At 35.8% G+C, this 24,783-nt stretch overlaps 2 protein-coding genes and 1 pseudogene across 3 annotated transcripts; 2 read left to right on the plus strand and 1 right to left on the minus strand.

Annotated features, from left to right (window-relative positions):
* Positions 1 to 7,597: 7,597 nt before the first annotated feature.
* LOC114180628 (receptor-like protein EIX2) lies at positions 7,598 to 9,172 on the plus strand. Its single transcript, XM_028066933.1, has one exon. It carries the CDS (start codon positions 7,832 to 7,834, stop codon positions 9,110 to 9,112), a length of 1,281 nt encoding a protein of 426 aa, XP_027922734.1. The 5' UTR covers positions 7,598 to 7,831; the 3' UTR covers positions 9,113 to 9,172.
* A 531-nt stretch (positions 9,173 to 9,703) lies between these two features.
* LOC114189928 lies at positions 9,704 to 11,931 on the plus strand (annotated as a pseudogene).
* An 8,840-nt stretch (positions 11,932 to 20,771) lies between these two features.
* LOC114191709 (eukaryotic peptide chain release factor subunit 1-3-like) lies at positions 20,772 to 23,684 on the minus strand. Of its 2 annotated transcripts, XM_028081073.1 has the most exons (3): positions 23,501 to 23,684; positions 21,151 to 22,509; positions 20,898 to 21,025 (listed from the first exon to the last, which is right to left on the minus strand). In XM_028081073.1, the coding sequence occupies exon 2, from the start codon at positions 22,476 to 22,478 to the stop codon at positions 21,165 to 21,167; it is 1,314 nt and encodes a 437-aa protein (XP_027936874.1). In that variant the 5' UTR covers positions 22,479 to 22,509; positions 23,501 to 23,684; the 3' UTR covers positions 20,898 to 21,025; positions 21,151 to 21,164. The 2 variants fall into 2 exon arrangements, with proteins under 2 accessions (XP_027936867.1, XP_027936874.1); XM_028081066.1 differs by having other exon boundaries at positions 20,772 to 22,509.
* Between the last annotated feature and the right edge of the window lie 1,099 nt (positions 23,685 to 24,783).

A 24,783-nucleotide genomic window follows, 5' to 3' on the forward strand; every position in this document is an offset into this window, starting at 1 on the left:
AGAACAATAATACCAATACTGAGTAAAACAGAAATGCTATATATAAATATCACCAGATTACATCCAAGTTCGAGTAGATTACATTCAATCCCACGGAAAGAGATTAGCCACTCATGGTAGCTATCAAAATCCTAAGAGCTAAAGAAGAAGAAGAAGAAAATGTGAACTCTGTAGCTCGTGGTCACAACTCCAGCAATTCTGCAGTTTTTCCTCCCAAAATTCCAAGCTGATTTGCAGTTTCTGATGTACGGAGAATATATACCCACGAAGTCTCGCTCAAGCTACCTAAGTCTCGCTTGAGCGAGACAGCATTCTTCATCCTGAAGAAAGCCTCTCGCTTGGGCGAGATGTGCTGAAGCCAACATCTCGCTTAGGCGAGCAAGAGTACTTCAAGCTGAAGAAAGGATCTCGCTTAGGCGAGATTGGCAGCATCTGAACTCGCCTGGGCGAGAATGGCGGCAAGAGAGGTCTCCAGTCTCGCTTAAGCGAGAATCTGCGTCGCTTAAGCGAGAATGGCGGCAATTGCTTTAGCTTAGGCGAGAATGCTTTGGTTTGAGCGACCTTGACAGAATTCCCTCCCTATTTTCTCTGTTTCTTGCTTTCTCCTTCACTCTTCTTGAGTTCTCTTTGATCTTTCCTGAAAAACACACAAAATAGGATCAAATGATTTCTTTAAATCAAAACTTGGAAGCATGTGATTGAAACTTAGATTTAGGAAGAATCAATATGAAATGAGCATCCATTAAAAGCATAAGTGCCAGATTTTGTTATGAATCTTTACTGAATTTTGGCACTTATCAACTCCCCCCAACCTAGCATCTTGCTTGTCCTCAAGCAAAGTAACAAAATCAACAGCCATTCAAAACTAAAACTGAAATTGGTTATGGAGAAATCATTTTCACAGTTCCTGTCCAGACAACTTTTGCATTCCAAACCACAGATTCAAAATCAGAAGCAAATGGTGAATCCAATTATCAAACAACAGTAGGATAAGAGTGCGACTAATTTTTCAGGAAACCTAATTGTAAGAACAAGTGATTATAACCAAGGAAATTCTCTCTTAAATCTCACAGGCATGTGTTTTTCTCATTTTTCCACTGAAATTGAACAAATCAACATTGTCAGTCATTTACAATTCAACAACAAACACACAATCAGCATGGATCTTAAGGTCTTTTCAAGGTTGTAATGAGGCTAGGCTTTCAAGAATAATGGTATTTCAAGATCACAAAAAGCACAACTTAGAAAAGAGAGCATAACTACAATTCAAACCCAATTTCAATTATACTCTCCATTCCTCACAGTTCAGACCTCAATACACCAAGTTTCTTTTTCATTCATAATTCACTCTTATCTCTTTTTATTGTTTTTTTTTTTGAGTAAATATATACATTCCTACACAATACTAGAGAGTGAATTATGATACTCAGCCCTTTTCTTCCTTAAGGGGCCCCACCAGGCGATCTAGAGCCAAATTTCGCCTAACGACGTGAGAGGTGCGCCAAGCAATTTTGGGTGCAGACTTGGATCGTGAGGATGATTTTTACACAACTTTGGATGAAGGTCATGATGCAATGCTTTGGCTAGGGGCCTAGTTACGAGTGTAACTTTTATTGGGGTGGCACGTGGCCACTCGAGGTTGTAGCCTGGTGGTTTAGGAAGTCCGGTGGAGTGTGCGAGATCGTGGCTCGTACAGCAAGGTCTTGGAAGATTGCCCTCTTTAGTGCAACTGGTTGAGTTTTGTATTCTGGGATAACTATAGACTGCGGTTCGTTTTGGGGAACTCCACTTGGTGTCACAGATTGTGGTCGTGGCAATTTATTCCCGCGTGTGAACTATTAGGTGGTGGCCTGTAGTCGGAGGGGCGAGTAGACACTCGTGCATAAAAGATCGATCTATGTACTCACCAAAGGGTATAAAATCAAGAGGTGTCCAATGTAAGGTTTGGAAGTTGAGGAACTGAGGATTGGGGGTGCTAATCTGGGTTATAATTTGAATTGCTTTATCTTTATTGTACTTGAGCTCACTTTATCTGTGTGTGTTTGGCGATGATCATGTAACTTGTTACATGGGAGCAAATGTGGATACAGGTGAGCATGTGGATGCTTAGAGTCAAAGTAGGGCCAGTTGTAGGACTTTTTATATTAGTTTTATTTATGGAAATTTTATAGACTAATTTGTAATGGTTTTATAAACAGTTGGTATTTGTAATAATTGAATGTTGTGGACTTTTGTTATAATTGGCGCGTTGAACTAAATGTTTTAAATTTTCCCGCATTTTGGGATAGTACTTAATGATAAATGCGTCTTATTATTATTTCTTGTTTCTTTTTATTTTAAAATAAGTAATTTTTGGCTGGGACGTTACATTACCCATGGTGTTGTCTACTTCAATTTAGAATGGGAAAGCATAGAGATTAGATGAATGAGAAGAATCAACCATAGTCCATTGCAAAGGAAATTTGAAGGTGGGTTTCCATGAAGCTCCACCAATTACAGAAAACCTCAAAAGCAAAGAAACACATGAAAAAAACTCTCATCTCTATCGTTATTGTTCCCCTCTTCTAAAGAGCTTAAGTGACTTAATTTTACCCTCTTTTTGGGCCATTCAATCTTCAGCCCACAATATAAGTCTGAAAGGAATGAAAATAAAGCATAGGAAATTAAAAACTACCCCTACATAAAAGAAACACTAAAACAGTGATGATAGGTAATCCTTGTTAACGTCTTCGATTTTGTAACTTAAATTGCATCTTGTACAAAGTTCCAAAAATTGTGTTCTATCACTTCAATTAAATCTTTTTGAGTGTAGAATCCCATGCAAAAAGAGTCAATTCAATTGGACATATATATACAAAGTTATGATCAAAACAATTAGCAAAGGTCACTGCTAAAAAATCAGTATTTTTGGATAGCACCAGGTTTGCAGTTGGGTAGCGCCAGGCGACAATGTGATAGGGAGTTGGCACCTGGCGGTAGTTTAGCAGCGTCTGGCGATAGTTTAGCAACATTAGGCGGTAACGTGACTGGGAGTTGGTGTCTGGCGGTAGTTAGGCTTTGTCGGGCAGTGCTGCAACTGCTAAAAACTACCTAAAATTCATAAATCTAAGCTAAGATTGAAAGATAAAAGAAAAAAACATGCTAAGGGAGTGCAATAAGCTTCAATATAAAGATATAGAAGTTGAGTTATCACAAGCTAGTTAACTTGAGTTAGTTAAGTAGGTTTTTATAGTTGTAGGATGTAAAATAGTTAACTACAACTATTAGTTGACTCTAGGAGGGTTAAGCATTGTACATATAGCTTAAAGAAGAAGATAACTCGTCAGATTTTTTACATTGTAGAATTTGACAAAGAATTTTTACAGTTTTTTAGTTTTCTCTAGTTTTGGTTCTTTGCAGCTCAAGGATCTAAGTGAGATATATTTAAGAACTCCAAGATTTTGTAATCCACATTCAATATTTCAGTTTTATTTCATGTTTCTTTCGATTCCTACTGATTAATTATTCTTCCTCTTGTTGATTTTGGTATGTAAATGTGATCGAGTTGAGTTCACGTTGTGTTTTTTACTCTTCGTTCAAGTTCATCTTAAACATGTGATTTGATTAGTTTTTCTTCCATATTTTACTAGGTTTTGTTTATGGATTATGTTAATGACCTAGTGTGTTCAAAAGATAGAAATACACCACAGTTTCATATGTAAACTTGACCATTAGAAGTAAAATTGAGAGATGAACAAGCTTAAATATTCTTGAACCGAGAAAATCTAATTTTACTGTGATTTTGCAATTTAGGTTAGAATTATGATTTCTTTGAGTTCTAATTCCTTGAGTTAGGTTAGATTAATGTTTCTGAACATGTTTGCACTCTTAATTCTCAAATTAAACATAGAAAACATAGATTCACAAATTGGTAGTTATTTTCGTTTTTCTCGTTAAGTTCTAGGTTTTAGATTTTCGAATTTCGTTTATACTTGATCATTTAGCCTCGTTTCAATTTCTATATTCAATTGATTATATTATGAACTGTTTTGCATCACCGATTAATCCATTACTTCATTGTAACGTCCCATTTAATTATTAGACGAAATTAAAGGAAACGTCACGCGATAAAAGTATAGTAGCGTAGTCTTGGGGTCCTCAACACAACCCCTACAACCTGGGAACACCACGATGCCAACATAAACCAGATACAATTCTATCAAAGAGTGTAGAGTAGGAAAGCATAAAACGATACAGGGGCCGTAGCCCTAAAGAAATCGTGAATAAAACAACTCCAGCCCAGATGGCTAAGCAGCGGACTCGCCATTCCCTTGTTGACCACGAGAACTTCACCCATCTGCTCCCATCAATCAAATTGATGATCATCGCAAGAAGAACAGCCACATACAATACAACCATGCAACAAAACAGGTAAGCTAGAGCCAACCCATATTCATCATACAGTCAAATACATTATCATCATCCCATATCCATATAACACCCAAGCACGTTATGACTCTTCATACACTACGACTCGACTCGACTCATCCGGATACGTATAACTTAGTCGGATTTAGCAGATGCTTGCACTTGTGGTGGATACCTCTGCTCGACCCTGAGCTGCTCATCCCCGAGCTATGCGTTACAAGTGTTACGATGAATCAAATCTCCCTCACCACAAGGTTAGCCCTTAATGAATTTTAGGCCTCCTGCTACTCTCACCACAGGAGTCAGTCCGCTCTAAGTGAGACTAACTGGCCCCTTAGAGTGTCAAGATGTAGTCCTTACCTTGAATCCTTACCTAGTTATACAGATGGGGCACCACCATGGACACCCACTAACAAGGGCCATGGAATTACGTCCCGACCACTGAAGCGCAGCCCTGGGAATCTCACCTAGAGATCCCCAAGGACTTACGCACTGACACAGACCCAACAAGCATAAATCCACAATAGGAGAATATCAATCATACCCACATTCCCACGTCTATCTCAACACAATAACACCTCATTCGTATCGCATGTTTAATTCTTACCATTGATCACCACCCCTCCATGAGTATAGGGCCTCACCTCATAACGATAACATGTCCCATAAGTTCCAACTCATTCATAAGTCTCACATGTCGAACTTCCACAATACCCATCATTCCATTCAAGAATCATGTCACACACACATGGCGATCCATCATATATATATGTACATACGTCTCAACATACAAGCATACCCAAGCAATTACCACTCATCCGAAGGTAACAAAGCAACTAAACCACACGCTGTCTTGCCCAACCCCTTGCTCAGGCGGGAGGGCCTCGCTTAGGCAAGACAGTCTCGCTCAGACGAGTCCCCCTCCGCCCAGGCGAGGGCTCGAAACAAGGAACAGGAACCACTACGGGGTCTCGCTTAGGCGAGATCCCTCTCGCCTAGGCGAGTGGTTCGCTCGCTCAAAATGATGAGCAGGTTGCCTGGGCGACTTTTCGCGAAAAAGGGGTGGGCGAGCCTTCGTCAGACTCGCTTAGGCGAGCCCAACTCGCCTGGGCGAGATTAACAGTTCTCGCCCTAATTCGCCTGCAACAGATGTATCATTCCAAACCAACAAAACCTGCCAAGAACTCCACGCATCCAAAATAATGATTCATCCATACAACGACAACCAAACTCAAAAACAGTCCACAAACAATATAACTCGAAACCCTAACTTCCTGTACCTGGAAAAAGGGCTAACAGCTGGGTTCTTGGGCACGAATAAGGACTACAGCAGCTCCTAGAGCAGTTTAGCGAGGCGGGACGGAACTGGCTCAAACAAGCGCGGCGGAGACCAAAGATTGAACCCTAGCGAAGGTGATTGCGGCTGCTCAAAGGGTTTGGGAGATCTGTTTCAGCAAGTGAGGGGAAAAGGTGGTTAGGACAGACTTAGGGTCTGTTTTCCCCTTTTGGGCCAGCCCTAAGGCCCAACGGTTTGGGACAACTTTTAAGATAAAAGGCATATAAAAGAAGTGGGCCTTACATTCATTCTACATTAAAAACCGACCATGTCTTGCATTTTTCACATAAACTCTACATTGTCACTGCATAAATTTTTTGTTTTACTGGTTTACTTGTGACTTTCAGTTTCCATGGTTTCATTTGAGTTCTATATGCATATTTTAGTTGTCTTAGATGTTTAGCTCTAATAATCTTTTGTTGTAGTTTGAAGTTTGTAGTGGACTTTCTTTGGCAATCTTTGTGAAACTAAATTGGTTCCATTCAGTCTTATAAATGTTCTAACGCTCGAATACTCTCTTGTTTTATATGTTCACTTAACTACAAAGATTGTAAAGAAGTCAACTATCGACGTTCAATTCAAGTTGTAAATCAAAATATTGTTCATAACATAAGAAATTGAAACTGACATTGAGGTGACACATATGATTAAGCATTGGAAAAAAAGGAATAAATTATTACAATGTGAAGAATCATAGGATAAGTTTGAATTGTTCAACGAAATAAAAAATTTGCATAGGCCAAAATTTGAGAAGATGATTCTTAACAAAGAAAACAATCCATACACTCGCAGATAAGAAATACAGAGGTCACCTTTGACTTAGCACAAGTGTTTTTGGTCTCGATAAACTTTTGAAATATATTTTTAATTAGTCTTGTATTTTTGTACATTAAAGTAAATATTTGAAGTAACTTGATAATAATAACAATATTTTAAAGTAACTTTATTAAAATTTTATATAAACTTGAGTATTTTTTATTTAAAATTTCTAACAATTCTATTAAATATAATAATATAACAAAAGCAAAATATTATTTTGTAATACATATTATAAAATATATGATATTAATAAAAATAATCATTTCTTTAAACAATAAAATATTATCAATGCACACTATTTTAGTTAATTTTAAATAATTAAATAAATACACACTAACTTTCTTAATATATTCAATCATTTACTTTTTTATATCATTTGATTAATTATTAATTTTCCTTTACTTTTATTGTTTAGATTAAAAACCATAAATATTAATTAAATTAACTAAAAAATTTAAAATTTCTGTATTTATTAAATAAAAATTAAATACTTACTCTAAAATATTTAAATTATTATGAAATATTAAATTATCTATATTTTAAATTTGTAATTCAAACTAAAATATTTTAAAAAATTAAAAATATTTAAAAGTAAATCAAAATAAATTTGAAACAGTTGAAAAATCGTGCGAAAGAAAGCATTCTCACTAGTAAAATTAAAACTTTTCGTTTTTGAAAACATGTGTTTAGAAATCGTTTTGTTTTATCAGTTAATTGCATAATTTGGAGAAATACAAATAAAACTATAATAATTATACTATTTTTGAAATTATTTTAAAAATTTATTATTCATTCTTAAATTAACTATACAGTTATCATTTTCTTAAATGAAAGTCATATAAAATATCTTACATACAACAAATGTCATATATGACAAAGGGAGTTGTATAGTAAATTATAATATAATTTTCATTTATAAAAAAAAAATTGATAAAGAAAAGAAAAGAACAAATTTAACGTACTTCCTAGTTAATCTACTTTTTAATGAGGTCAATGAAAATTTGCCAAAGCGATTAAAGTTTTCTTTCCCAAAATTATATGTGTGTTTTCTTTTTTCCAGTTTGTTTCTATTAAAGTTCCAAAGTCAGCATTCGAGTGGTGAAGAAGTTTCAAAGAAATTTCACAATTTAAAGTTTTCGTGCATTCCTTATTTAAGGGATTCGTGAAAAGCCAAGTATCTTTATAAATATACATTTCCATTCAGCAAAGTGACTAGAGTCATTCATCATTCACGTTTGAATTAATCTTTCTTCTCTTCTACCAATCCAGATGACCTTTATATCACAATTTCCAGTTCTTTTGCTTTTACTTATTTATGCTTTTACATTACAAAAGATTGTGTGCAACAATCTGAACCAAGTTCGCTGCAATGAGAAGGACCAGCAAACGTTGGAAATCTTTAAACAGGGTATTATTGATCCATCCAACAACCTCGTCACATGGTCGAGTGAACAAGACTGCTGTGAATGGAAAGGAGTTCACTGTGACAATACCACAAGCAGAGTAACAAAACTTGATCTATCCGGACAATATCTAGAAGGTGAAATCAAGTTATCTTTGTTGGAACTTCAATTTCTATATCATTTGAATTTGAGCTATAACTCCTTTGATGTTATTAGCATTCCACCAGTTCAGAATGATGTCATATTTGGCTCTAACCTCCATTATCTTGACTTATATGATAATTATGATATTTCCATGGACAATCTTGTTTGGCTTTCTCAATTTTCTTCGCTGAGATACCTTAATCTTGGTTTTATAAATCTTCGTAATGCTACCAATTGGCTTCATTCGTTGGTTATGCTCCCTTCTTTGTTCGATTTACGATTACCTTTTTGTCGACTAAACATCACTTCGTCTCTTAAACATGTGAATTTTACTTCACTTGTAACTATTGATCTTTCAGCCAACTATATCACCTCAAAATCATTGCGTTGGTTGTTTGATCTTCAAAGGTTTTCTCAACTTCATTCTTTGAAATATCTTGACCTTAGCGGAATTGATCTTCACGAAGAAACCAACTGGCTTTTAGCTATGCCTCCTTCATTATCATATCTATACTTGAGCAATTGTCAACTAACCAACAGAAGTCCATCTTTAAAGCATGTGAATCTTGCTTCACTTGTCACTCTTGATCTTTCTCATAACCATTTTAACTCTGAATTGCCACATTGGTTATTTAATCTCAGTCATGATCTCTCTCATCTTGATCTTAAAGACAGTAGTTTATATGGTGAAATACCTTCAAGTTTTTTCAACTACCAAAATTTGGTATACCTTGATCTATCAGGCAACATGTTTTTTGGTTCCATTCCTTTGACTTTGGGAAATCTCACATATTTGGAATACATTGATTTATCGGGCAACATGTTTTCTGGCTCCATTCCTTTGACTTTGGGAAATCTCACATATTTGGTTTCCCTAAGCCTTAGCTCTAATTCCTTTTCTGGTACAATATACTCAAAAGTCACTTTCTATTTTGTCGATGTCGAGCTCAAAAATTTCATTTGTAGAACAAGAAAAGTTTTGGGGCCTAATAGCTGGTATTGATGATATGATCAATTTATCCAACAACTGCATTAGTGGAGACATATCCAACTTTTCGCTAAATTCTTATAGCATATCATTAGGCCATAATAATTTCACAGGAACAGTCCCGCATTTATCCCCAAAGGTCCAATATGTGGATTTATCTCATAACTGCACTAGTGCAGAATTCCCATTTTACCTCGCCTTATATGCCTCGGTTGGCCAGGAACCGAAGCATATAATGGCGCGGTGGCATTTTTGCAATTAGAGCCAAGTTTTAGGCCTCGGTTCTCCAAATACCCGGAGCCAAAGAGGGGTATAGGCCGCGGTTCGCTCAAAACCGGTGCCAAAGAGGGGTATAGGCCTCGGTCCAGTAGGACCCGAAGCCAAAAAATGGTTCGAAGTCAAGGTATAGGCCTCGGTCCAAGGAGACCCGGTGCCAAAAGGGGGTCAATGGCTTCGGTTCCTCTAACAACCGAAGCCATAGGGTTTATTTAGGGTTCAAAATTCGCGAACCCTTCTTCCTCCCCGCGCCGCCTCTGCAATTCCACTTTCTCTCTCTCCGCGAAGCCCTTCCTTCACTTTCCCTTTCTTCTCCTTGAGTGGACGGAGATGGTGACTGAACTGTGGTGGTGCGGTGCAGATGCTATAATGGAGGCGCGCCAGTTTGCTTCGCGGAGGAAGAAGAACTCGCGGTGGCCGTTCGCTCCAGCAGCGTTTTCCGGCGTGGTGGCTTGCGCAGAATGGTTCGTGAACGGTGGCGGCACTACTGCAGCTGCGATGGAGATGCGAACTGCTGCGTGGTGGTGCCACCGCACCTCTACGAACGCCGGAAACACCAACCTGCAGAAGAACCACCTGCAGCAGCGCAACCACAAACCTGCACCCTCATTCTCGTCCATCTTCGCGCGAACCAGCAGCTACAACGGAGCACGCAAACGGAACAGTTGCAACAACCACCATCTTTTCTTCACGGACCATGACGCAGCAGCCAATGGGTTTGTTGAGAATGGGTTTGTCGATGATGGATGGTTGCTGGTGGGTAGTGACGGGGTATATGGCCTCGGTTCTTACCATAACCGAGGCCAAAGGCTCTGCGAAAAGTGTTTTTACGCCTCGGGTGATAACCGAGGCCAAAAGGCACCCCCTTTTGGCCTCACCCCAATATGCCTCGGTTCTAAAACCGAGGCAGAATGCCAAAAATAACCGGGGCCAAAAGCCCTTATTACACTGGTGCTGTTTCACAGGATCGATTCCACATGGTTGGAAGAACTTGAAACATTTGTTTTTTTATCAGCTTGTGGAATAATAATTTAGTCGGTGAAGTTCTTGACAATCTCTCAAGGTGGACGCATTTGATAGTTATAGACCTTGAAAAAAATAAATTTTTTGGAACTATACCAAACAACATGCCCAAAAACTTAGAAGTGGTGATATTAAGATTTAATAAATTTGAGGGGAGTATTCCACCACAACTATTCCTTCTTTCTTCTTTGATTCACTTGGATCTTTCTTATAATAAACTTTCAGGATCAATTCCACAAATTGCGTATAACACTACAAAAATGATAGCAGATCACTATTTCAGATTTCTCTTTGTTGAACATGGCAATATTGATTACTATACAAAAGGACAAGTTTATGAATCTAAAATTGATTTGAACCGACGAACTATTGACCGTTCAACTAACAAAATATATGGAGAGATTTCCTCAGAATTATTTAGGCTGATTAAAGTTCAAACATTGAATTTATCATATAATCAGTTGACTGGAACAATACCTAAGACTATTGGAGGAATGAAAAATCTGGAATCTCTTGATGTCTCTAATAATAAGCTATTTGGTGAAATTCCATAAAACATGGCTACCTTGTCTTTTCTAAGTTACTTGAACCTATCATGCAACAATTTTTCTGGACAAATTCTAATAGGGACTCAACTTCAAAGTTTCAATGTATCAAGCTATAATGGGAACCCTGAACTTTGTGGAGCTCCACTTTCAAAGTGTAGCATGAAAAAAAATCCTGTGAATGCAATGCAACATAGGATCAACGAAGATGATGAATTTGATGAAGAATCACTATATCTTGGAATGGGGGTTGGATTTATAGTTGGATTTTGTGGTGTTTTTGGTTCTTTTCTAATTTTTAGGAAATGGAGACATGGATACTTTCGATTCCTCAATCAAGTGTATGACCAACTTTATGTTACTTACATGGTCAAATTCAATAACTTTCTTAGCAGAGAAGCAATGCAGTCATTTCAGGTTAGTAAAACTAGCATTATAGTTTTAGTTATTTATTTTCCTATTATTTATGTTAATTTAGCTTTTATTTTTAGATTTTTCATAACTCTATATTTTTTCTAATTTAGGTTTTAAAGTTGAAAGAATAATTTTCACATGATTTTGTGGCATATATTTAAGAATTAGTTAGTGTAACCTACGAAATTAAATCGACAATATTATTATGTTGTCTTCGGAGTTGAAAAGATATAGCTAGGCTATAGATTCGTGATATTTTTCCTGGAGACTAATAAATATCTTCTGTATAAATTTTCCAAAATTATCAAAATTTTGCGGCACATATGTTGTTGTTTCACGTGAATGAAGATTGACTATTCAATGTCAAAGGAAGAACTTATGAAATTTCTTTCAAGTAATATGATGGTTACAATTATCAATGCATGCGTTTTTTTCTTTTGACCTATTTTAGATGTTTTTGGTCTGAAAATTGAAGTTAAATATTGTATCTTGTATTGAAGTAGGCACGAAGTGTCGGTGATATTTGATATAGGAAGTCAAGTGGAGGATCATTTGAAGCATAGCTCTGATTTCTGAATGATGCCATGAAGTGCCTTAGTCCAACTATTGTGTCCACAAGCGTTTTGCTGTTCAATTTCTGAATTTTCTTCAATTACTATCTTTTAGCTTAGTTGTCATCTATTTTGGACTGGATAATGAGATTAGGGTCCTTTAGGAACATTGTTGTGTAGCCTAATTGAATAGTTGATTTGCAAAACTTATTTCTTTCGTACTGTAGGTTACATGTTGGACAAATTTATTTGGAATGTACTCATGGTTATACTATAATTTAAAATTATTAAGTTTTACGTAACTGCTTTAAAATTATTTTCTTTAAAATATTTTAATTAGTTCATAGTTTTAGTTAATAATGCATTGAAATTAAAATCCTTGACAAGTGACAAGTATTCTAACTCCATATTGTTAGGTAAACTTAAATATAAATAAGGCTAGTTGAGAGAATGGAAAAGATAGGAGTGCTTCTTAGTAATAATTATGGAGTTCATTAAATTATGTTTAGGTAGTAGTTAGGTAGTTTCCTTTAAGTCTAGAAGTTCATTAATAAGATTTTGGTAGTAGTTGGGTAGTTGTATTAATTGTATTTTTGTAGAAGTTTTATTAAATGTATGTGGTTGAAAGGCTAAGTTAAATAGTGTTTGTACTACTCAATGTAAGATACAACATGTCATAATATAAAAAGTGTTTTATCCCTAAAGACTTGTTTGCAAACAAATTGGTATTAAAGCTTGAGAGCTTGAGTGTCTGAAGGCTTAAGAGAGAGTGTTTGAGAGTTAGAGAGTTTGAGCGAGATGACCAACTTAGCAAACAACATGCCCCTGCTTAAGATATTTAAAGGTGTCAATTATGACAACTAGAGTTTATAGATGAAGGCCCTCCTTGGTTCCTAAGATGTATGGGAAGTAGTTGAAAATGGGCACCAAGAATCAGTAGACATTGAAGAACAGACGATTGCCCAACCTGTTGCTTTGAGAGCAACGCGAGAGAAGGAGTAAGCAACCTTGTTCGTGTTGTACCGTGTTGGTGATGAGTCCGACTTTGAGAAGATAGCAAGTGCTAAATCTTCAAAAGAAGTGTGAGATATATTGGAGAAGCCTTATAAAGGGCATAATCGTGTGAAGCAAGTCAGGCTTCAAACTCTCAAAAGCGAGCTTGAAAGCATGAGGATGGAAGAGGCCAAAGGGGTTGCTGAGTACGTCTCTCGTGTTAAGACTGTGGTGAACCAGTGATGTGATCCCAACAAGGCTTATAGCATTGGACCAATGCCTAGGCCCATTTTTTTAATTTCTTTTATTTTCTTTATTTCTTTTATTAAATAAATGTTTGTCTAAATTGGGTTATTTTAATTTTGCAGCCCATTACTTCAAATTGCTTCATGCATAGTGGGCCACATAATTGGACAATTGGATTAATATGGCCCAACGTCCAGCGCACCACCATTTGAACGTTCCAGCTTCACATTCGTTCAGTAGGCCAAATTTATTCCACGTCTTCATGCCAACACATGTTGGTCCACTTCCATGCCACTTCCACGCGTGGGGAGATAGGCTTCAGTGCTCCTTTTATTTGGGCTTCCATCTGCTACGTGCAACCCAACGTTTGCACTAGCACACCTCCAATGATTCAACATAGTCAGCACGTGTACCTCGGGCCATCAAACTAGGGTTCTTTAACGCATATTCCACCTCTTTTCCTGTCACGGAAATCCTCCGCTGTTAGGGTTTTCTTCCACACCTTCACAAGTGCATCACACTATCACGAGTGCCAACCTTCTGTTAAGGGTTTCGTCCTTTCTCACTTCACGACAGCCTTGTCGTTAGTTAGTTGTTTCCTTCTTTTGTTGCTTTCTTACGGTTGCCATTCGATCTATAAAATGGCAAGCCATTTCATTGTAAGAGCTAGCTTGGATGAATGATAGTGGTTGAGTTTTCTCCTCCCTACGCCTCAGCTCAAACCCTGAACCCTAGATTAGGTTTTCACCTCATCGAGTTTACAAAACCAGTGAGAAATCAGAGAGATTCGAGTGTTAACCTCAATATTCAAGTCTTCCGTTGCGTATGGAGGTCATTCTGGACGTTCACCATCGAACGGAGCAAATTTCTGCCCATTAACGACGTCGCCGACCTCATCAACCAGCTTGGAAGGAATGTAGAAATGCTGTCCATTTGTCGAGTGGTCGAGAAAATTATAAGGTTTGTTAACTAACGAATTTGAGAATATTGTTTGTGCAATCGAGGAGCCCAAGGACTTGCCAATGCTCTTAGTGGAAGAGCTTATCAGGTTGCTTGAGGCACATGGTCAACAAAGAAGAAAAAAGAAAGAGGAATCTCTCAATCAAGCACTTCTAACAAATGTAACCATAAAAGGAAAAGCTCGAAACATTCAACGTGGAGGATGATACCAGGGAGGTAAAGGAAGCGATCGTGGTGGTAGAGGCAGAAGAGGATAAGAAGAGAAAGAATTTTTTGGTCAAGAAAATTGGCGTGGCCAAGGTCAAGGTTCGTGGAAAGGATGTTGTTCAAGCAACTCAGGAGTTGAGTGGTTCAAGTATTGCAATTATGCAAAGGAATGCAAATAGGTTAGGTGTTTTATTTGTGGTAAGGTCAGACACTATGCAAGGTATTGTCGATCCGAAAATAAGAGGGAAGAGACGACCAATCTTCTCACAAAAGATGTTGAATAAGAAGTGTTATTGTTGATGATGAGATATACCCAGGGGATCGAGCACGAGCATGTGAACATCTTGGAAAGCTCAGCGGGGAGCCTAGGTAGCTTAGTGAAGCTTATGCATAGCTCGAATAAGACAATGGAGCAAGTGGAGTGCTTGAGAAGCTCGATGAAGAAGGTGAATAACTTTGAAAGCCTGGTGGAGCAGGTAAGCAATTCAGATAACTCAGTGAGGCATTTGTATATATAGCACGAATAACTTAGTGTGGAGTATGGATAACTCAGATCTTGAAGAAGAAAAATATGTTACTCAAATGTTAGAGCTTGCAAAAGGAGATTTGCAGCAAAGAATTGAAAAGGAAGTTAGAGGCAATGTAGAGTTACAAGCAAGCTTAGAGAGAACAAAGCAACTTTTGCATAAGCGACATTTGGAATATGAACAAGAAGTGTTAAATTTGCAAGATGAGTTGCAAGCCGAGAAGGGTCTTAAAGCTGCACTAGAGGTGCAAGATGAGAAGTGACAACCAGAAATGGATGATGAGTTTGGTGTGAAGAATACGTGAAAATTGTCCAATCTCTTAAAGAGAGCTAAACCTATTGAGAGGAACTGGATTAATGACAACTCGATCATAGAGGCAATAAAGAACTCAGTTAATGACAAGTTAGCCAAGGTTAAGAAGAAGTCAGCCAAAGCAAAGAACAAATCGGTCATAGAGAATGAAGAGAACAAGTCAACCATAATAAAAGCAAAGTCAGCTATGAAGAAAGTGAAGAACCTGACTATTAATGAAAGGGACACACACGGTGTGGGCTACACATGACAAAGCTGGGATGAAGTGAGGAAAGCTGAAAGACAGAAGAATCATTTAAGTTTATGGGGGGATTTTATTAGGTAAACTTAAATAAGGCTAGTTGAGAGAATGGAAAATAGATGAGTGCTTCTTAGTGATAACTATGGAGCTCATTAAATTGTCTATGGGTAGTAGTTAGGTAACTGCCTTTAAGTCTAGAAGTTAATTAATAGGATTTTGGTAGTATTTGGGTAGTTGTATTAATTGTGTTTTGGTAGAAGTTGTATTAAATGTATGTGGTTGAAAGGCTAAGTTAAAGGGCCTATAAATAGTGCTTGTACTACTCAATGTGAGATACAACAAGTCATAACATAGAGAGTGTTTTATCCAGAAAGACTTATTTGTCAACACATATATGTTAGTGAGTAATATGTATAATTTATAGATATTTCTTTAATATAAGTAAAATTTGAAAGTATAACAAAAAATATAAAAAAATGTGTATATTTAATTTAAATAAATTAAAAAAAGGTAATTTTCCGTAGTAATTGCTTTACATAGTAACTTTCATTTAAGTGTGTTTGAATGTAACATCTCTATATTCCACTAAATGTATAATTAATAATAAAATATTTATATTTATGAATAATCACTTGTTGATCGAGTCATTAATGATTTTATTGAGGAAGTTCTTAAAAGGTTATTACGTTTTTATTGCTACTATTTTTTTTCTCAAGTTTTGAAAGTAAAAAATAGGTTTAATTATGCCTTTGGTTCCCATTTTAGAGTCAAAATCTCAAAATGGTACCCAAATTTTTAAAAGTCTCAAATTGGTCCCCTTTTTGTTAAAACATCTCAAGTTTGTCCTTTCTGTTAAGTCAAGGTTGACGCCGTTAGAGGGAGTGCCACGTGTCAGTTCCCCATTTAACGTCGTCTAGCCAGACTTAACAGAAATGACAAACTTGAGACGTTTTAACAAAAAAGGGAACCAATTTGAAACTTTTAAAAAGTTGGGTACCATTTTGAGATTTTGACTCCAAAATCGAGACCAAAGGCATAATTAAACCTAAAAAATATAACAATTGAAGGAAACATGTATGTGTTAGTTGTTATACTCATTATTGGGCATATGTGACAAGCTTTTTCTCGAGAGGTTAACAAATAGAAGAGTTTGAGTACCATAAGAGGGAAAGGAGGGAAAGGAAAATATGAGTTTTCGTCTATCTCAAATTTGTTGATAATTAGTATTATCATGTTTTTATTTTATTTATTTTTATTTTTATTGTTATTTTATTTTTGGATTTATTTAACATTTCAGGTTTCATTGAATAAAAGTGAAAAAGATAAATGATTGAGATATATTTTTCAAATAAGTGAAAATCTCGAATATTTGGAAAAAATAACAACAAAATTGAGTAGAATATTAACTAATCAAAGATTATCAACAATATTAGTTATCCAAAGTTAGCTACTCAATTGCAAGTTAGAAGAATTGAAGAATAATTCGTGAATATGGAGTTCCGTAAGATTAAAGAGATAAATCCAACAACAAATTCTAGTATAAAATCAAGTATAAAGTTGTAGTCCCAATTCAGTTTCACACCATTCACCCAGCGAAGGATCACTCGCTCAACAAATCATGCCTAATTCACCCAATGAGTCAGTTTGCCTAATGAGCTATGCTTTTTTGGAAAATCTATAAATTGAGGGCTTGACAAAGGTCAAAAACACACTTGGAAATAAAGAAACTTGATATCTATATACTTGACGATAGAAGGACATTATGAAGGCTAGAGGCTTTCAATTTCATCATCAGTCTAGTATTCAGTATGCCTAGGAGTAGCTAACTCCCTCATTCACGGGGGTTGGGTGTAATGTATTCTTAATTCTCTGTGAATTCTTCATTCAATATAATTCTTTTCCACAATCTCTTATATTTTATTCTTATTTTAACTGCATAGTCTATGGATTTTGCACATTCAGGAGTACCAACTAATCCGAAAGATAGTTTGGGAAACCAGATTATGATCTTCAACTTGCATGTTCTAGATATGGGGAATATGTGGAAGTACTGGCTAATCCGAGAGATAGTTTGGGAAACCCGAGTAGGATAAAATAGCTATTGATTTCACATGCTAGACATAGATGTGATCATTGGTCATTCTTAAGCATCAACATATTGGTCATTAATGCAAACATAACAGTAAAAATTGCTAGGCATAGAGTTTTATTATTCTAGTTTAGGCTTGTCAAATCGAGGCATGTTAGAAATCATTTGAGTGAGGGACAAAAACATAAATATATTGTTTGTTGTTTTTACTTTTGTCGCAACCTCAAAAATCGCGATGGGACGACGACCAAACAGATGTTTTATAGTAATTTTAGAAAGGGGGTCGCCACCAAAGGTTACTAGGGAAAACTATGCAAAACCTAAAAATAAATGGTCTGCGAATAAAGAAACAATTTTAAAATTTTTATATTTAGGTCTAACAAGGTGTTTGACCTTCCTCGTACGTATTCACATTCAAAATGAAAAATCAGGGTTATGTAGTTCTTTTAAAAATATAATTATTTAAAAAACTTTGATTTGATTAATATTTTTAAATTTTAAATTTGAATATACTTTTTACTTATCAAATGAATATGAGATTCAACATGATAAAAATTTATTATCAAGCAAATCCGAGACTAGATATGATGATTATATTTTTTTAATTATAAAAAAAATCAATTATCATGTAAATCCAAGATTTAATATGATAATCAAATTTTATTTAAATAAAAAAATTATAATTATCAAGCAAATATGAGATTTTCAACATGATAATCAAATTTTATTTAAATCGAATGAAAATTACAATTGTCAAGTAAGTCCGAGAGTTAACATGATAATCAAATAATATTTTTTAATCGAATAAAAATTATAATTATCACTCTAACACTCTACCTTTGTCATATATTCCATAGATCACACTAAATAGATATCATATTCATGGAATACGAATCACTTTCAAGATGCCTTGGTGGTGAAATGGTAGACACGCTAGACTCAAAATCTCATGGTAAAGAGTGTGGAGGTTTGAGTCCTCTTCAAGGCATAATATTGAGATCTCTTATTGAGTTGGAATAAGTTCGACAGCGAATCACGAAATCTTTATGATCTTCTCTATCTAATGAATGGGTAATTGGTTTTGAAATCGTCCGTCCTACACCCTACCCTCCCCGAGAAGTATATGCTTCAACAAGAATTACACATGGGTAGATTGATACAATAAAAACCTCTGGTAAAATGTTCACCCCAGACGGATAAAGTACATTAAATAGTTCGTTTTAGGAATTGACGACTTAACCATTCAATAACTGTTCAAGACTTAACATGGTAATCAATAATCTCTACTATTAAAAAGTTTGACGTGAAAGAAAAGAATGATTTTGTATAAAAACATGTATCTTCCAATAAAAATATGAAAGCACAGTTGTGAATATCAAAACAGGGGTGTAAAGAACGTAAATCTTTAATTATTACGACAGGGGTGTGCCTATTAACACAATGGATGCAAACAGTAAATGATAAAGGTGCAATTTATTATTATGTAATTTATTATGTTATATAAAATAAAAATTATATGTATTTACTTTTCAAATAGTATATTATTAAAAAAAAGGGTTAACTATGTTTTTGGTCCCTAAAATATTAAGCGATTTTGGTTTTGGTTCCTCTTTTAAAGTTTACTCTATTGTCCTCGTCCTTTTAAAATTTATGGAATTAGACCTCAAAAGTTGACGCCGTTAGCTTTTTTTAAACGTGGCAAACGGAGTACCACGTCATCCGTTCACTTTTAGACATGTGTCAATGTTTAAATTACATATATTAGTGTTTTTATTTATTTATTTTGATTTGTACGCTTCTCCTTCTTTGTTTTTGTTTTTTTCTACTCATCTCCCACAAACTCCATCCAGACTAAACCCAAGTGTTCCCATCTCCTCCTTCTTCATTTTCAATACAAGAGCATTCTTCTTCCTCCCACCATAGATGCTCCCGTTTCCGATAAGCTCGAAATGGTGTCATTTGCTTTTTTGCTGCAACTAGGATTGACGACGTTCGCTTCTTCCTGTTGGTGTATTTCAGATCTGGATTCACCATGAGAGGCCAGCGAAGCTATGTTGTTCACCGTTGCGTCGTTTATCGAGGTTGTCATTGGCGACCATATTTTCTTCCTTTAACGTGAATTGCAAGATGTTTCCCATCCTTTTTTACCCTGCACCAAGCACCACCCAACCACAACATTTTCTAATGTCCACGCAATTAAGAGAGGTTGCTGGAGTGTGACATCGGCCATAAACGTCACCTGCATTGTCGCTTTTCCCTTTCTTCACCAACACATGTGATTAGGGGTTTTGGTTGGGTTTTGTGAGTGTTGAGTGTGTTAATAGTGACTGTTGGAAGATATATTTTTTTTAAAATCAGACTTGCAGAAGAAAACGAGTGGTAACAGGTTCTCTGATTGTGTCTACGGGTGAAGAAAATTGAAAATTAAGCAGAGTGGAAAATGAAGTTCTCTAATTCTTTGGATTCTCTGTAATTTTCTATTAATTTCCATGGGTTCTTTGTAATATTTTGTTCCATATGATTTTTAGGTTGGAATTTTTTATAGTTGGAAAATGAAGTTAAAGTTGAGTGGAAAATAATGGAAATACTGAGTTTTTTATCCTTTTCCTCGTGTCATTTTTCATCAACCCTTCAAAACAGTTCAAAAAGTTAAAAACGAAGTAATTAAAGTGATTTTATGTCTTCTGTGAATTTGATGTTTGAAATCCTATAATCTGTGATTTTATGGATTTTCATACTTGGAAGAAGAAGTTAAAGTTGAGTCGAATCTAATTGAATGGTTGGATCGAAAATGTTATGCGGTTGATAATGGAGAATAGATGTTAAAGGTGGAAATGGAAAAGGGGTTTTGATTGTTGTTTTGACTCTCTGTTTGTAATGAAGATGTTCGTTAATAAAGAAGAAGATCATGAAGTTAGAGAATGAAGAAGTTCACCAACAAAGAAGAAAGATGATGAAGAGGAAATTTAATTTAATTTTTTAAATTAAATAATTTGTTACGTGTCATAAATGAGCAACTGACATAGTATTTTGTTTGTCACGTCTAAACAAATGCTAACGGCGTCAATTTTTGAGGACTAATTCCATAAATTTTAAAAGGATGAGGATCTAAACAGACCAAACTTTAAAAGAGAGACCAAAACCAAAATTGCTTAATAGTTTAGAGACCAAAAACATAGTTAACCTTAAAAATAACAATGATTTGCAAACACTACGGATATTAACAATTCCTTAGAAATATATATATACTATGTAATATAAAATAACAAACAATAATTCACCAATGGAAGTTAATGAATACGTATCCACGTATAAGGTATGTATCATATTCGATACATATATCATATCCCGATATCATAGACAACAATTCAAGCAGGATTGTCTACACTTAATGTAACCAAGAACTACACTAAATGTAGATGTCTCTCCCCTTGAGACATGACAATTCATTGAAACATTCATATCTTTGAATTGAATATAATTCCCAAGAGTTGTAAATGAGGATACAGTAATTCACCAAAGGAAGTTAATGAATACATATACGCTGCATGTAACAACAAAGGACAAGTTTTAGTATCATGAAATCCAAGTAAATATCCAGGAACTTTTCAAACGGAGGCTATAGAGCTTCATTCTATTATTGAAAAATCTGATGAAAGCACTACATACAGTATAACAGATGCTTAATCAGAATCCTCGCCCACTTCTCCATCATCAGATAACTCATCAAACGATCTGATGTCAAGCTGATAGCGTAGGATACCTCCAATACCACCAAACCCTCTGCAAAACTGTGATCCCTCTTGCGATTTGTTGGTCACAAATTCCAGTGAGCATCCAAATTTTTTGTACTCATTCGCAAACCACTCAAGCAATGGCATCTTCTCCTGAACTTCTAACTCTGCAGAGGTGACAGCATCTCTGAAATTGCTCTGATTACTCTCTTGCTCCTTGTTGAAGTGCTTTATGAGAATCTCACCAGTAGAACTATCTTTCAGTACATATCTGTTGATATCTAAATTTTCCCACACAATGAGTATTTCCACAGCACCCATCTCCAGAGCCTTCAATGTGTCATCAACTCCAAACACGTATTTCCCAGTATCCTGGCTGATTTCTTCAAAGTATTTTCCTATCAAGCGTTTCTCTTGAATGAACTTCACATTAGATAAAAGTTCTGCAGATAACTCAATAGCTTGGTTAAAGCCATTTTCTCCACCATAGGAAACATCAACCACATTCAATATTTTGGCTTGCAATCGAGGATCAAACATATCTGACTGGCTAAGCTCTGTCTTGAAATCAGCTGAACCAGCAAGTATAAGTCCAGAAACATTAGGTTGACTAGTAGTAGGATTGATGAAAAACTGAGTAGCAAGTTCTGCAGTCTTTCTAACATAATTGTGTCTCTTTTCCATGCGAAGACGAGCAAAACGCAAAGCAGATTGCCCTCCTCTACCATGTTTCTTTGGTAGATCAACACTAAATTTATGAAGCACTTCACGTGTATTCCCGCTTAGGGTCCCAAAAAGGGTTCCATTTCCATCCATGATAATAAAACCAAACTTGTCATCAGATTCCAAAAGTTCATTAAGAGCTTCTGTGTGAAACTTGTTGTCACAGAGGTAAAGTGACGCATTGATAGGCTTGAAAGGTTCGAAATCAATTGTCACCTTTTTTTCCTTGCCATCTTCTGTCACAATGGTGCCGGTATATAGGACCAAACCGTTGGGAGGAACCTTGTTATACAGTTTCAACCTCTGTTGAGCAGAAGTTATGGCACCCAACACTGATTGCCGGTTCACCCTACTTTTGATATTTGAAGCAGTTCCATATTCATCTCCCAACATCTTAGTGACCCGAGAAATTTGATCACGAGGAGGCATAATCAGAGAAATCATGCTTGTACCATTTCCTCTTGCAGATTCTAATGCTTTGATCAATTTCTTGATCTTCCATATCTCAATGTTCTTGTCTGATTCATGACCATCAGCCATTGTTGGCAATCACAGAAAGAATAGCCTCAAACTGTAACCAAATGGAAGGTGACGATCAGATAACCATCACACAAAAACACTTCCAAAATCACATTTACTTGTATTATTGAACAATATTAACAATTAAGAAGGAATATTATGTATATCTGCTATATATGCATGCTTTTAATGATAATGCTGACAGAATCAAGCACCAGTAATTTGATAAGCATCTTCTTCAATGATTATAAACCGCAGATCCAACAGAACTCTAGGCATAAGGTGCTCAAAATAATTTATGAATGATATCATAGCTTGAAGAATGATTACATAAGTTCATTATATTTGACACCACGGTACCCTAACAAATGGAATAATACACTTCCAAACACTTAGTAAACAACCACCAGCACAACCGAACATAACTTTAATACCTGCAAGCTACCATGATTTCATAATTGGTAAAGTAAAGCAAAGTTACAGAAGAACAGTGGTCCCATGAGTAACAAAAACTAATGATTAAAAATTTAACAGATAGAGTTGACAGGTAAAAAAATTGAATTCAAAATAAATAAAAATAATTATTACACAAACAGAAACCCATAAGTAGATCGCCACTTTTGCATAAAAGATTAAGTTAACTGCAAGCAAAAGAACTCGATGAGTATTGGTTTTAAAGCCTGAAACCCATAAGTCAACCAAAGTTCATATTTTCACCCTTCGTTCTCCATTTTCATTCAGAAGACCCAAACTTAGTTAGACCCAACTTCACTATTTTCATTATCTGTATTAACTAAATAAAATTAAATATATTTTTTAAATAGGGTCCAATTTTCAAGTCAAAGAATGGGAATTTAAACTCATACTGCAACCCCAGAAGGATATCCTACTAACAACAGTACCCAGAAACAAATCAAACCAAATAAGAAAACTTGCTTCTTAAAAATCATAAATAATTAAAAAAAGTTGATGAGCAGAAGGTCCAACTTATGATTGGAGCAAATCTTGGAACAAAAAAATGGGAGCGATGTGTATGTACTCACCTCTGTGCATGCTTGGGTGAGGAATGAGAATCTCTCCGGCTAGGGTTTTGGTGTGCGCTTCTGGAGCAGAAAGGATGAAGAGGAGAAGAAAATTTTTTTCATTGGGTTATTAAAACTAATCTTCTGTGTTTTGTTTTATCTTATTGAACGTTCTTTTCTTACATGAAGCTAAATTGTTCTGTTGTGTTGACGTGAATTTGTTAATTTCTTTTCCTAAACATTTATTTATTAATTATTCATAATGTAATTAATGTAATAACAATAGTAAACATTTATTGCGAAAAGGAAAATGATATTTTAACTCCAAATTTTTTACTCATTCTCTTACTTCCTGATCTGGCAGTTGATATTTAATTTTTTAATTTGCTTTATTAAGACACTATGACAATGGGTGAAAAAGTGAATAGAGAAAGGGGTTGTCGAACGCGCATACCCAAACAATTAGGATTTTTCTCTTGCACAAAACATGAACAAAGGGTGGAGAAGATGAAATGTGATCTAGAGGTTGAAGTTGGCACTGTACACGAAGAACATGTACCTAGTTCGCGAGGGTGATCCGATGAACGAAACTCTCTTCATAATCAGAGGTCACTTCGATTCTTACACAACCAACTCAGGTCGGACTGGTTTATTCAACTCGTGTCGAATCGGCCAGTGATTTCTGTGGCAAGGAGCTGCTGACATGGGCTCTGGGCCCTAAATGGAAGATGAGAGTTCCAAGTTTTGGTGTTATTCTTGAACCTTAAACGGAATCACATCCCGTTCTAAGATTTTTGTTGTCCTTGGAATGATGTTAGGATTGTTGCTGCTTTCCGTGAGTTCGATTCAGCTTGGTGGTTGTGGGTGGTGGCAAGTTGAATTACTAGTGACCACTGACATATATGTAAACTCTGGATTGAATTACTGGTGACCACTGACATATTAACTGGTGACCTACCTAATACTTTTTGAATAACAGTACAACCACTGCCCTGGTCTAAGGAAGTATACATGTAAACCATTTTTAGTGTATTAGAAGACCTTAACAACATGCATGAAATGTGTATTTAGTCCTAATAAAAATTGCTCTAGGATAATTGATCCATAACCCCCATCTCACAGACATGATAATTGTGGATTCATTAACTGGTGACCCCTGACGTATTACATGATGACATACCCATTACTTTTTGCACAACAATATGATATGTGGCCTGTCATTAGGGACTGAACATGTAGACCAATTACAATGAATTACATGACCTTCCTAACATGCATGGAAGGTATTGAACATAATAAAAATT

This window comes from Vigna unguiculata, chromosome 1, assembly GCF_004118075.2.
Source record: "Vigna unguiculata cultivar IT97K-499-35 chromosome 1, ASM411807v1, whole genome shotgun sequence".
NCBI classification, from domain to species: Eukaryota; Viridiplantae; Streptophyta; class Magnoliopsida; order Fabales; family Fabaceae; genus Vigna; species Vigna unguiculata.